The sequence below is a fragment of the Anoplopoma fimbria genome, chromosome 19, assembly GCF_027596085.1.
Source record: "Anoplopoma fimbria isolate UVic2021 breed Golden Eagle Sablefish chromosome 19, Afim_UVic_2022, whole genome shotgun sequence".
Lineage (NCBI taxonomy): Eukaryota > Metazoa > Chordata > Actinopteri > Perciformes > Anoplopomatidae > Anoplopoma > Anoplopoma fimbria.
Window position 1 is genome coordinate 18,538,794 of NC_072467.1, and position 14,237 is coordinate 18,553,030.

General features: G+C 38.7%; 1 protein-coding gene across 1 annotated transcript; it reads left to right on the top strand.

Moving 5' to 3' along the window:
* Positions 1-736: 736 nt before the first annotated feature.
* LOC129108389 (AT-rich interactive domain-containing protein 3A-like) lies at positions 737-12,852 on the top strand. Its single transcript, XM_054620181.1, has 9 exons — positions 737-1,020; positions 1,725-2,354; positions 7,182-7,256; positions 7,376-7,448; positions 8,477-8,660; positions 9,433-9,683; positions 10,070-10,345; positions 10,442-10,531; positions 11,522-12,852. The coding sequence occupies exons 1-9, from the start codon at positions 994-996 to the stop codon at positions 11,659-11,661; spliced, it is 1,746 nt and encodes a 581-aa protein (XP_054476156.1). The 5' UTR covers positions 737-993; the 3' UTR covers positions 11,662-12,852.
* The last annotated feature ends 1,385 nt before the right edge of the window (positions 12,853-14,237 follow it).

Sequence of the window (14,237 nt, forward strand, 5' to 3'; positions counted from 1 at the left end):
TTTTTACTATTTGAGAAGTATGAGATTAGTATGTTTGCCTTTTTCTAATCCAAGAATTCACCAGATGACAGCTTGTGTTTATAAATTATGTGATTTATTTCTCATGAATTGAATTCTATACAAAAAAATGATTTTGTTCTTAACCTTTTAATCACTCCAGTCATGTCAACAGCATCTACCGTGGGTTTTATATAGAGCCATTACTATAAGCAAGGGTCCAGTATTGAGAGCAGTTTGAAATAAAAAGATGCCAAATTGCAGTTAAAATTGTTTTTGTTGCCAAGCAAGCGTCAGAAGCCTTATTTGTTGTTTGAGCTCCTTGAAACCATTTGAGCGATAAAATTGATTTGACTGCAACACATACATCTTTTTGTTCATACCACCAGAACCATATGAGATGAAAACAATCTAAATATTGACCAGTTGACCTCTGCCGGCCTGTTTTGCATACCATTTGTTAAATGTTCTTAATCCTGCTCTAAAGTTAGGAAAGGACAATGAATACTGAACTATGACTTTATAGACTGAATTTCCAAGCAATGTTTCTGCTGTGAAATGTTACTTATTTAGAGGTGGAGCAAAAAAATAAAAAAATAGATAGATATCGTTTTATCTCAATAACCATTCACGGAGGACTATAGCAGTGGGTGGGTAGTTCCACGGATATGCAGGAAAGAAAACCCACTTTACGAGCTTTACGCACGGGGCGGGCCTTTCATTCATGGGAGTTGGGGGTGTAGGCCACTCAGCCAAAGACAATCAAAGATGTTTGAGTTTCCATGCGCAGTGACCAGGGAGGTAAAGCGCAGAGCAGTTTTTACCCCTCCTCCAGTTCTACCTCCGATCACTCCGGCCTCCGAACAACAGGGGCTTTAAAATCACATTTGATCAGAGGAATCTGTTTTCTTCTTTTTTTAAAAAAGAAACAGATCATGCGATCCGATTTATTTCTGCCGGAGGGAAAAAGGAAAAACTAGAAAAGACCTGTTGGCTATGATGGATTACTCAAAGGCGCAAATGGTGAGTGTCGACGACTCTTCGGTAACCTCCTTCTCGTGTTTTTTTTTTTTTTTTTTTTTTTTTTTTTTTTTTTACAGTAACAAAGCAAATGGCGAATAATCTGCTTGTTTTCAGGAACATTTGACCTTCATAGATTTAGTTTCGCCTTAGTTACTAATAAGGTTAATCGTTGTTTCATGATTATTGGTGTAGGCCTTGTTTTCGCATAATCTGCACTGTGGAATAATTAATGTTCCATTAAAAAACGTAAAAAAATGTTTGTGAAATAACCTTACCCTAATCCTTTCATATTATAGTAGCTTTTTAAAAAATGATCCAGATTTTTTTTTTTTTTATCCTGCTACTTATTTATTCTCAACTAAATGAATGTAATTATTGTCTCAAGCCATTAAGCATTGTTTCACTTTAATCCACCATTACTGTGCTTTGTGAGGTCGAGACAGCTTCTCTTTTGAAAGTTTCCCTTTACATGACTTACATTATATTGTTATGTATTCCGAAAACAACTTTATTCAGAAAATAAACTTAGTATTTAAACAAAACATTTAGGTTAATTTGTCTCTATTAGCCTTCTTATACTTGTTGAATGCTGTTTCCATTATTTATAACTTTGGCCATTTTTCTGCAGTATATTAAAATGAAAACACAAAATCTAACATTTCCTGATTTAAGTTGGTGATTGAAATTTTCTTTGTGGTCTTTAGTCAAACTTATCCGAGGAGGGCAGTTCAGCTGGGTGTCCACAGTCCAGTAGTACTGGGGTGAAGCTGGAGGCGGTGATGGAGCAGCTGCAGAGACAACGCAGTGCCAAGCTGGAGCTGAACCTGCAAGAGAAACATCTTCTTCACGCCCAGCTCCTGTTCGCTCAACAAGCTGCTGCTGCTGCAGCAGGAGCCTCTGGCTCCAGACTTAACTCTGCTTTATTTGGCAAAGCAGATGGACAGACTTATCTAGCAGCTCAACAAGCTTTGAGTAGCCATCTCAGCAGAATGGATCCAGATGAGGATGATGAAGACTCTGATGAGGAGGATCAGGGAATGGTGGAGCCTGAAGATAACGACGAGGTGGAGGAAGACGATGAGGAGGAGGAAGAGGAGGTGGAGGATGGGCCCCATCAGCAAGTGAAGAAGCCTGGACTCCAGCAGGTTGCGGGCTTCCCTTGCCCTCAGTACTCAACACCTCACTCCTCTGCTGTGAAGCAAATGTCCGAATCTCCGCCTTTAGCAATAAAACAGGAGAATGAGGAGAAGGAGCTTCAGTCTCCTGCAGGCCAACACAACTTCACATCGCCCAATGGCTTCGCTGACTGGGGCTATGACGAGCCAATGAAACAAGTAAGTGACTGCCAAAACTGCCCAAATCAAAGCCCTATTGTTTTTTATATTGAACGCTTCCCCTCATAAATTCCATAAACACATCCCATTGTAATATCTCTGTCCACTCTTGGATATACTATTATGATCATAACTCCATTTTTAACTAACCAGAGCCTTAATTCAAGAACTGAACATCTGTATCCCTCCCTGTTTGCTGGTGTGTGTTCTAACCCTTATTATTAACTGTTGACTTCTTCCTGCTGAGAGTCAGGCCCACTGCGCTGCCTGCTGTTCTCTCACTTGTGGAGTGAAGGAGCGTTTCCTATTGGCAAGATGCCTGAACTCGATAGTGTTTAATTACTGGCCGGGCCAGCGATCTCTCCTTCTGCTATGCTACACCTCATGTCACAACTCCTGAAAAAGCATCCTCGCCGCTGGTCGAGCTAATTGGTCTTGGCCGTGGTCCAACCATGACTGTTCAAAGTGGCTGGTTGATGCCTGACAGAGATGAAGTCAAAATGAGAGCAGAGGATTAATGAAATGGCCCCAAGTGTGTATTTATGGACAAGGTTGGCTTCAAGGGTTAACTACTGTAAGGCATTGCTGGGTAAAGGCCGCCCCCTAAACCCACAAATGCCTTTCAGTAGTTAACCCTTTTCTCATTGTATCAGACAGCTCTCCTTTTAAACGAGAGCCAAAGTCAGTATTTACGAGTGCTTTCCAACAGATATGTTTGACTACTGATAGGAAACAGAGGGTCCCTTCAGAGGTTTTTTTCTTCATGGAAAACTGTGTGTGTGTGTGTGTGTGTGTGTGTGTGTGTGTGTGTGTGTGTGTGTGTGTGTGTGTGTGTGTGTGTGTGTGTGTGTGTGTGTGTGTGTGTGTGTGTGTGTTAAATAGGCCCCACTTCAATACAATACATTATGATTAATGAGGCCTGTGGCCAGAAGGACAGCTGGGTTAGTGCCTCACAGCATACCAGCAAACAGCTACCCATGAAGTTTACTTACAGTACTTTCAGTGGAGCAGGGTGGGCTGTTGGTATATTTTATTAGTTTTACACATCTCATGTTCATTATGTAGAGATATTTTATATTTACGTACGTACATACAAGTTACATGTGGAGTGAAAAGGTACTGGTTCTCTTTATGAATTAAAAAACAATCTGTAAACTCTTTTTAAAACGACTCGCTCGCTCAGAAACCTCATTGCTGACGTAGCTCAGTGGATTGCTTTGCATAATTTAGCCGTCGCTTGGCAACACTTAATTCAACTGCAAGTAATCAATACATTATATGGCCAGAGAATTGCATTTCCTTTTGTCAAACCAGCACACAGCACCTAGCGTAATGAAGAACATTTGTTCTGGTTTAATGAAAGCACAGAGACGAGTTGTAAAAACAACTGAACTCAGTTAAGCTAAAAAGCATTATATGTTTCTTTATCATTGCTCACTAGTTTATAGGAAACATTTTTGAGCTTAGCAAGCTTTTGTTAAATGGCATGCAGCTTATAACCTGACACTATTTGTTAGCTTAAAATGTGGTCTTCTTGAAAGTTAATGATCGTAAAGGTTTACTCGCTACCCTCTTTTCATACTAAAACCGGCTCCCTCTCTTTAACTTCTTTAGCTTTTTCTTTCGGTCATTTCATTAATCAAACATCTTTGAAGATGTGGACCTGCTGTACAAGCCTCCCCATGCTGGGCAGCCATTGTTCACTCCTTGTGTGCGGTCCCACTGTATACCCCTAAATGTCTAATGGGCGAGGATAAAAGGCCCCTCTTTGCTCTCAGCCCCAGTTCACCGCACAGCAAGGGTCTGGATAAATTATCTTGACTTGTTCGGGTGACTAAAGGCCCCAATAATTTGATTTGGATTAAACATTTGCTCCCCCTGTGGCTACATTGACATTTGGAGAGGGATATGTTTTCACTGCTGCTCTGCTGGAGAAGCTGAATGATTTTAATGAAGCTCATTATAAGGGGGCGGTTTCCGTTTAATGTTGGAGTATTTCTTAGGGGCATTTCAAATGAAGCGTACTTTATTTTTATTTTTTTTAATCTAGTCTGGTTGAACAGACATACTTCAAGAGAACTACTTTGTGTCTTTAGTGATATGCATTAACCTGATTATTTGTAATTTGAATATATAAAACCATCTTAAAGACCAATAAAACAAGCCTTTTTTCAACAAAACAAAAGAAACCTTTTCCTGACCTACATGCTGAATACTATCAGGATTCCCAGGGCTGGATGTGTGAAAATGTGTGAGCAATCAACTGAAAGCTCTTTGTTAATAGAGCCACAGTAGGTCTAGCTTGCTCATCAATAAGAGGGGGAAGGGTTTTATTTCCATTTCATGGTGAAAAGACTGGGATGTTTATCTACCTTCACATCAATAAGCTCTCTGCTGGGGGAGTAGAAGTCCTTTATTTGAAATCTCTAAACTGAAGCCATTAGATGTGTCAACAGCTGTGCCACCACAGAGGCAGTTGTATGTGTAAAATGGATACATGCCGTTACATGTTGTTTATGTAGTTTAACAACTAAAAACTGGAATAGAAAAAACATGTACAGAGGAAAAGTTGGTGTTTACACTGTTCCATTAAAACAGTGGTTCCCAGCCGAAGGACCACATTTTCTGTATTTATTGGTAGAAATAAAATGTAGTGATTAAAAAAAAATACAGTATATCTTCGTCAGTCAGCTGTATAATCTGTGTTGTGATTTAGACTGTGTGAAAGAAGAAGTTGGATAAAAGTATTGTATACATGGTTGAAATGGTTGGCTGAAAGTTGTGAATGAATCTTCGAATCAGTTGGCTAAAAGTAGTGTGTAAAAGGTTGAAAAAGTTGTCTGGAAGTAATGTATAAGTGGTTGAAACAGTTGTCTGGAAGTAATGTATAAGGGGTTGAAACGGTTGTCTGGAAGTAATGTATAAATGGTTGAAACAGTTGGCTAAAGTAGTGTATAAATGGTTGAACTAGTTGGCTAAACAGAATGGATAAATGGTTGAAATGTGATGGTTTCAAATAAATTCAAATGATCTCTGATGGTCCTAAGGGGGAACCTCTGCGTTAGAATCTTATATAGCTGTTTGTGTGTCAGCATTTGCAGTTTGAATAGTGTTTTTAATGTAAACACGAGGAGAGTAACAGTCAGACTTTAATCCAGCAAGTTATTGGTTCCCATGTATTTTGTAGCTCACAGGGTGAAATGTAATGGGCATTATTGTTGTTAGCCCCAGGTGAGATCAGCTCGCCACAACAAACGTTTAGAGAATGTACTAATGTGTTTTAAGTACAAAATGGTACATTTAAATGCAGGTTTCAAGAAAACTGTTATGAGGGAAGACAATGAAAGACAATATTCTGTTATGTCTAAACATTTGATCTTGTCACATACAAAAACATATTTAGTTGTGGGTATTACACTTGCTTGTTTTAACATAAAACATGTTTAGGTAAAACAAGAGCATCATGCAGCTCTCGTTGAGCATTAGCAGGACAATAACATCTCAGCAGGCTTTTCCACACAGTTGCACACATGCGCTCCACTCACATTTTCAACCTTTAGCTGTCATGTAAAGGGGGAGGTGATGGGGGAATAACATGTCACATTAAACCACCTAATGAGCATGGGACCTTTCATTTATCTTCTTTTCTTACAGTGCCCAGCTTTAAACGGACTCTCCCTTTGAGAAATATAAGTAAATAAAAAGTCAAAAGAAAAATAATTAGAAGTATATAAAACAATACAATAGAAATAAAAAGAGAAACCATACAAGAGCAAACTCAAAATTACAAGGCATGCAGTTCACATACAGTATTTACTGTAAACTACCAGTGAAGTGACACAGTGTTGTGATTAGAAGCTGCAAAGTCAGCAAAGCAAAGCAAAGCCCTTTTCCCCACTAGACAAAAACCCACTAACACCCACTAACATCTGGCTTTTGTCTTTAGTGGGAAGGCATTCATTCCCAGGACAAATGAATCTGCAGTAGTCACATGGATTTATCGGCTCCGGCTCCGATCAGCAGTGATGGATACATGAGATACAGTTGGACAAGCTAGTTTTTGCCCCATTTCTATTGTGCAATGTCTTTGACATACATGCATATAATTAAAATACAATGAGTATCCATCAGAGGACTCCTACTTATACATACATATAATTAAAATACAATGAATATGCTCTCCTCAAAGCCACCAGACTCCATTCAGACATGTTTTTTAAAACCCTGCATTTATACGCTACTTTTGGTGTGAAACGGTATGAGTAATATGATACCATCTGCTATAACATCAGAATGACTTATAATATGATTGATTAATGATATTTTGTGTTTGTCTGTTTTAATATAAAAGTATAATATAGCATGGTATATACAATATGATTTAACTTGAAATGTAGTATGATATATACAGTGTAGATGGTATAGTTCAGTATTATAGCATATAATACACAATGTAATACTTAATAGAAGGCCTTAATTTGTACACAACACCAGCGGTTTACCGTCTGTCAGTAAACGAGGGTTTCAGTGCTGGGGAAAAATGCAGGCTTGGGCACACGAGGTGAGAAGCACAAAGTCCAGAGTCCTTGAGGAAAATGTGACAAAGAAAGATAAGTTTAAATCGGAATGCTATCGAGTGTTTTATATAGTGTATATACATAAAGGAGCAACATCCATTATCCATATCTGTTTAAGTCTGAAATAAGGGAATTGGGAATTAACTTCCTAACTTGCCAGTGTTTGTGTCAAGCTCTCTCCATTGTCCATGCAGGGCAATCTGTAAGACAAACAGTTGGTTAATGTTTCTCTGTATGGGTGTTTTTACAGAGAGGAAATGCCATCTGGCCCGAGGAAAATGAAGCAGGAAAAATAAGAGGAGAACCATCCAGGGACTTTGCAAAGGTAAGAAGATTTAGTAGATGCATGTAAATGAGGAAATGACTGAAATAATCGCAGAGTCAAAGGTGGTTAAGTTGTTGCTCATGTGTTTTATTTTTTATTTTATTTTTTTGAACTCACAGCTTTATGAACTTGATAATGACCCACAACGGAAGGAGTTCCTTGATGACCTCTTTGTCTTTATGCAGAAACGAGGTAAGATTGAATTCAACAACACGCACTAGTTTTAATAAACTGCTTTAAATGAGCAGAGCCTTTTAAAACGAGTTACCCGTTTTGTTTGTTATATATTTTAAATTAGATATACAACTGGTGCATTTAATTACTAATTTGTCAAAACATTTTCATCACTGTCTTAACTGATGTTAAAGCAGTTGTGCAGATACATTTGGTCTAATGAAAACAAATCCCAGTGAAACAGAAATAGATGCAGCAGGTCACTGTCTGCCATCTTGATCAAGGCAAATGTTTGTGTGTCTTTGACATATGTTTATGTTAAGCACACAGGAAATCTTCTTTCTACAATTGCATTTAGCCTCCTTGCTTAATTGGCTTTACTCCAGGTCAGGATTGCATGGGTTAGCTGTCAACCCTGTGATTGGCAGGCACTGCTGGCTTTAAAAGTGCCCCTCCCCCCTGCGCTCAAATCAATGAGGAAACAGAGCTGCTGTGGAATTGTCCCCACCCCCACCCATCTGAAATAAGCTTCATTAGAGAAGTCTATCCACGCAGATTATACATGTTAAGCCATATTACCTAATATTAACCTCAGGTTAATCACAGTATTTTCATTGTCATTCATCCTCTTATCTCATTACATTACAGTCATTTAGCAGACGCTTTTATCCAAAGCGATTTACATTACATTACATTACATTACAGTCATTTAGCAGACGCTTTTATCCAAAGCGACTTACAATCAGTAGTATATTGCATATCATTCACCCATTCACACACTGATGACAGGCCACCATCAGACTCTAACTAACATTCATACAACATCCAGTCCACACCGATGGCAAGCCTTCGCAAGGACACATCGACTGCCAAAGCCGGGTATCGAACCACCGACCCTCTGATTGGCGAACTACCTTGCTCTCCACTACGCCACAACCGCCCCTGTGTCATTACATGCCAACTTCTCAGAAGTAGACTACAAAGACTATGAAAACATTTAATTGGATTTAAAGAGTGACTGTCTCCTCCTCCTCTCACTCATTCAGGAACTCCTGTGAACCGCATCCCCATCATGGCAAAGCAGGTGCTGGACCTGTACAGGCTTTATAAGCTTGTGACGGAGAAGGGAGGCCTGGTGGAGGTTATTAACAAGAAGATCTGGAGGGAGATCACCAAAGGTCTCAACCTCCCCACATCCATCACTAGCGCAGCCTTCACCCTCCGCACCCAGTAGGTGTCTCTCTCATTTGTATCAGAAAAGACAAAAAGCTGTTGCGTTGCTAGACGTTCTCTACAGGAACAATAAAAATAATTTAATGCGCTCCTGTATGAAGAAGTAGACAAATACTTTTGTCAATATGTGAATTTAAAGTCTCTTTCAGTTATTATTTAAAATTGGGTATAACATTTTTAATTAATTGAACAATAATTATTATAATATTGACAAATAAATAAGATATATTCTTTTTTTCAGTATTTGTACGGCATGGGATGAGGCTTTTAGTAATGAGTGCATTACAGTGTTCAGTGTGTTATCACATTAATAAACATCCATCTATTTTCAACCTTATTTGAGAGACATTAACTACATTTTGAGGAAAACTTTTTTAATCTTGTATGCAGCTATTTAATTTAATAAATAATGAAAAATTACTATTTTGTGCAGCAAAATAATTAAAATAATTTCTGTAAAGTAAAACCATGAGCTTTGTAATCTTTCTTTCAGACTAGTTTATATATTTTTTCATGCTGTGTGTATCTTAACATGTAATAGTAATTGAAGAATCTCTGTTATCTTAAACATTAACACAGCTTGAGTAATAAAACACAAACATTTCTTAACACTAATATGACTTAGAAAGTCTCTTTATTTTTTAGAAAAAAGGGAAGCTATTTCGTTGATGCATTACATGTTTGATCTTTGACACCCAGGTTATCTTTATTTTAAAATAGTGCTTATTTGAACCAGATCATTTAACAAACTTGAATATTTTTTTCGCAGGTATATGAAGTACCTCTACCCGTTTGAGTGTGAGAAGAAGGGTCTGAGTTCTCCAGGAGAGCTGCAGGCAGCCATCGACAGTAATCGCAGAGAAGGTCGACGTCCCAGCTACACCAACAGTTTGTACCGCTACTCTCCGTCTCCGAGCTCCACATCACATGCCCTCCTCTCCTCACCCAGCATGCAAACCACCCCGACCGGACTTAACTGCCTGAACACATCCGCCAGCCCAAATCTGAAGAGAAACGCAGGTATGACACATTATGTGCTGTGCAAGGAAACTGGTATCCCTGAATTTTTATATTTAGTAAATTATTCTTGTTTCAAAGAAGGCCTGTTTGTGCTTCGATCATCATTATAAAAATGTCTTGGATTCCTTATTATTTTATATAAATCCATCAGAGGACTCCTACTTGAGTATTAAAGCATATTTACACTATTATAACTTTTTGTGGTGAATCAGGAGGGGTTACGATACTCTTGGTTTAAATCTTCCTGCACGTCGCAGGTTTCATATACAGGATTATGTTTCAGGCATTGTATGAACCTCTTTCTTCCTTTGCTTTCTCTTTGTGATGTTCTTCTCATTTCACAACATGTTTAAACTAATTTTCAATGTGTGTTTTTTACTGATCAGATGAGATGTCAACCCCTGTATTACCCAGCCGGCTGCCCATGGCTCTGGCCCTGGGGCATCAGCAGCAGCAGCAGCTGGCACAAGCTGTCACGTTGGAGCAGTTCAGAGAGAGGCTGGAGCGAGGACCCGTGGGTGCTGCACCCGATGGTCCAGAGAAGAAGATGATGCGGATGGCGGAGGAGCAGCAACGCCTCATGCAGCAAGCCCTCCAACAAAACCTCCTGGCCTTTGCGTCTCACTTCAACCCCATGAATCTCAAACTTAACAATGGACATGGTGAGTTCCCTTCGCTGTGATGATATATGACCGGTCATCACTTAACATGATTTTGGGAAAGTCTACAAATTGGAATATTTTCTTTTTCTCCCACAGAGAGCAAACAGGATTTGTCTCTGAGTTTATCCACTAATGGAGCAGCCAGTATCAGTGTATCTGTGGAGGTCAATGGCACAGTTTACTCAGGTGAGATATTACACTTTAACTGGGTTTGACCTTTCTGTGTGTTTTAAATTAAAAGAAAAGAAGCAGCTAGGAAATGTATTATTTTTATATATTTCTTTTTTAAAATAAATTTGTTATAATTTATTTTTATATATATTTTCTGTGGTCTTTGTAGTCAATTTTAAGATGCATAGCGAAACCAACACTCATTCTTGTGAGATGTGAGACTGCACTTAACAATATGTTGCCTTTTATTCAATAATAGAATCTCAGTTAACACTCATAGTTCTCTGTTTACAAAAAAATGTTTTGCAAGCAGGCCTTGAGTATAAAGACAGAAAACAGCTAGCCCAGCTCTGTCAGAAGATAAAAATTATCCTGTAAACCGCAGTGATCAACATGTTGTATTTGGTTTGTTTTATTCTGTACAAAAGCAGTGTAAAAAACACAATTTGTGGTTTTTGAGGGGGTTGTGTGCCAGACTATTTCATGGCTTGGAGCCGTGACTTCTTTCCACAATTTGTTATCTAATCACTGTTTAGGTACATATTAAACAAGTATGTCATTTGTTAATTAGTGGGATTTGTTACCTTTCAACAGAGCTAGGCTAGCGGTTTCCATCCACTTCTATTCTGTATGCTAAGCTAAGCTAGACTGCTGGTTTTAGCTTTATATGTTGTACACAGACATGAGTGTTTTCAATTTGCCCATCTAACTCTCAGCGAGAAGCGATTTAATGTATTTTCCAAAATGCCGAATTATTTTATGTACTTATGTATTTTACTGTCTGTTTTACCAGTTTTTTATCTTTTAATCTTATTTCTCTATTGTGTAGACTGCAGCACGAAAGGCTTTATTCCTCTGAATATTAAGTACTTAATGAATTTAAAATCTCCCTCGAACTTGACCTTGGAATATGTTATTTCTACAAATATGACCAGTTAATCATTAATACATATTCGTTGTAAAGTCTATTTAACTTTATTCTTCTCTCTGATCTCTGTATTGCAGGAATGCTGTTTGCCCAGAAGTCAGCTGCTCCTGTGGGGTCACAGAACGTAACTCTGGCAGGAACAAATGGTTTCAGTGCCATGTCCTCCTCACACAGTCCCTCCTCTTCATCCTCCACCTCCTCCAAGGGACCACATTAAACCTCACTGGTCTTTAAATCTGTCCCTAGCTTAATAATTAATAATACATTTGCAATATGCATACAACTGTCTAAACTATACTGCTGTTTACTTGTACACCTCTAGTTGTACCAGTTGACCTCCTGTGCAGTCCCTTTGGTTTTCCGTTTTGACAACGTAATGTGCTATAAATGAGTCCTGTCAAGGGGACATTGATATTTTACCTCAAAGATCATTGAGGTAAAATATCATCATTTTACCCCAGATCATAGTTACCATTGTGCCTGTTAGAAGCTTTTCTGTTTTAAAATGTAGTGGCATTCATGTCTAAAGGACTTGACAAGGTTTGTTCAGAAGTGTCTTTAGAGCCTTGTTGAGTGTCAACTGCATTTATAGCTAATTATCTTACAGTTTTGTAGCTGCCTTTTTCCATTGTGTGGTTGCCAAAAGTGCAGCTCATGAAGACCAAAAGCCTTAGCTCATTGTCATAGCTCCTGTCTGTAACTACTTTTCTCAAGCCATTTTGTATCCCTCTTTGTAAACATTTGGTTTAACCAGAGTGAAAGCTCCTAGTTTATGCTTTCAGGGATTATGTCTACTATCAGTTTCCTTAAGAATTAGAGACATTTTCTGAGGGTTGGTTTGATTTTTTTTTTTTATGTTTTGTATTGTGTTTCATTTAACTCTTTTATTTAATCATTTGGCTCAGCCCTAAAATTATAGAACCCTTTATTTCATATCAGCTTGGAATTGAAAAGGGCAAAATAATTGAGACAAGGTTTTGCTGTGAATTGTATGTAGAATGGAAGTGATTCAACATTTACCTCAACTGACTTCCCATGTTGGTAAGTTTCTCTGGAATTTATTCTGGACTCAGGAATGTCCTCAGGACTCATCATTGTTTAACTGTATCTCATGATGTATTTGCATAAAAACTGAGAATGTATCACTTATGACCTCAAGATTTTGACAAGTGAACACTGAAACAGTGCTACCTCACTCTTCTAGAGAAATATGCAATACTTAATGCAGCATGTGTTGGTTAAGCCATCTGCTGAAATATACTGTATGTGGACAATCAAGTAGACATATCAATCATGCAAACAAATGTCACTGTGAATTTCACAAATCAAGGTTATGTTAAACTCTTTCTTTGGTCTTTGATTAATGTATTTCTTGGACATATGGTCATGAGGAATAAAACAATCTTGTGTGCTGTAGAAAGACTTGTCCTTTTTTTTTTTTTTTTTTTTTACACACAGTCAGTCTTACCTTTCTGAACCCCTCAGTGCTTTTGCCTTTAGGATAAGTAGAAAGATCATAATGTTCCATAAAAAAGTTAGCTGTTCTAACTGCAGTGCAAGGCTCACCTAATGGCTGTTCTTTTAAGCTTTCAACTGCATCTTGCAGCTTCATCCTCTTCATCAATGAGTTCAAAGTTCAAATTATTTTGTCACACATACTGGTCCCATTTCAAGAATTAACTTCCATGTTCAAATGTATTTGTACGTTTCCAAAACCTAGGTTACAAAGTGCTTTACAGTTACAAATGAAAATGCCAGTGGTAGAATATAACTTAGTGCATTTATTCAGTTTCACTTATACTTAACTCTACTGCATTTATTTGACAGCTGCAGTTTCCATACATATTATTTAACATAGAAACACATGAGCCTTTTATGTACATGATGCATTTTTAATTAGCTTCATCTTGACCAAATACATCAATAGTATAGAACTCACTTTTTGCTTATAATACCTATGCACTTTTGTGACATTTGCACGACTTTTTCTAATAATGGAGGTTTTTTTAATGGCAGTAACAGTAAATGATCTAAATACTGTCTCCATTGCTAAAGTAAATAGCAAAAAGATCAAATATTTAAGTGAGAGGCCAGATGGGGTCATAGCCTCCTCTATAAAAGGAACTTTTAACTATGAAAGTCTAAATGTAATACTATATGACCAACATCAGTAAACAAGACCATCTATGAAGTTATTCTTAATGCTTGTCAGCGGTGCCATGGGGTCGGTTTCCTTCAGCTCTGACTGCAGCAGGGCCTCCAGCAGCCTCCAGCCCACCACAGACAGACCCAGATCCACCTTTGACCTGCATTTGTAAGCTACAGCAGCTGTGTCTCCACCGCCGGCCAGGGGCAGAGCTTCTCCTCGCTGCTGCTCCTCCTCCTGTCCCAGCTGGAGGCTAAAACCCGACACCATGCTGCTGGGGGGCCTTGGTCGTATTGCTGGGCCCACTGGAGGGAAAGGAAGCATGGGAGAACTGAGCAGGTCCCCTGCTGCAGCACATTCAGGCCACGTCCACACTGACCCGTTTTCAAATGTATCCGCATATCTTTTTCTGCGTTTTGCACCGAGCAGTCCGAACACGATGACGTAGGCACCGGCGTTCGCTATTTGATTGGTTCTTAGCAGTTGTGACGTGTCATTCCCTGATTCGTCACCCCCTTACCACCAACAACAGCCTTGATACCGATCGAATACCAGGTTAACTCAACATAGACGTTCAAACATGTAGGGACTTAGGACCCAGGGGAGCACAGGTGATGCATGGCAACCCGGAGGGGGTTAGCGGTCTT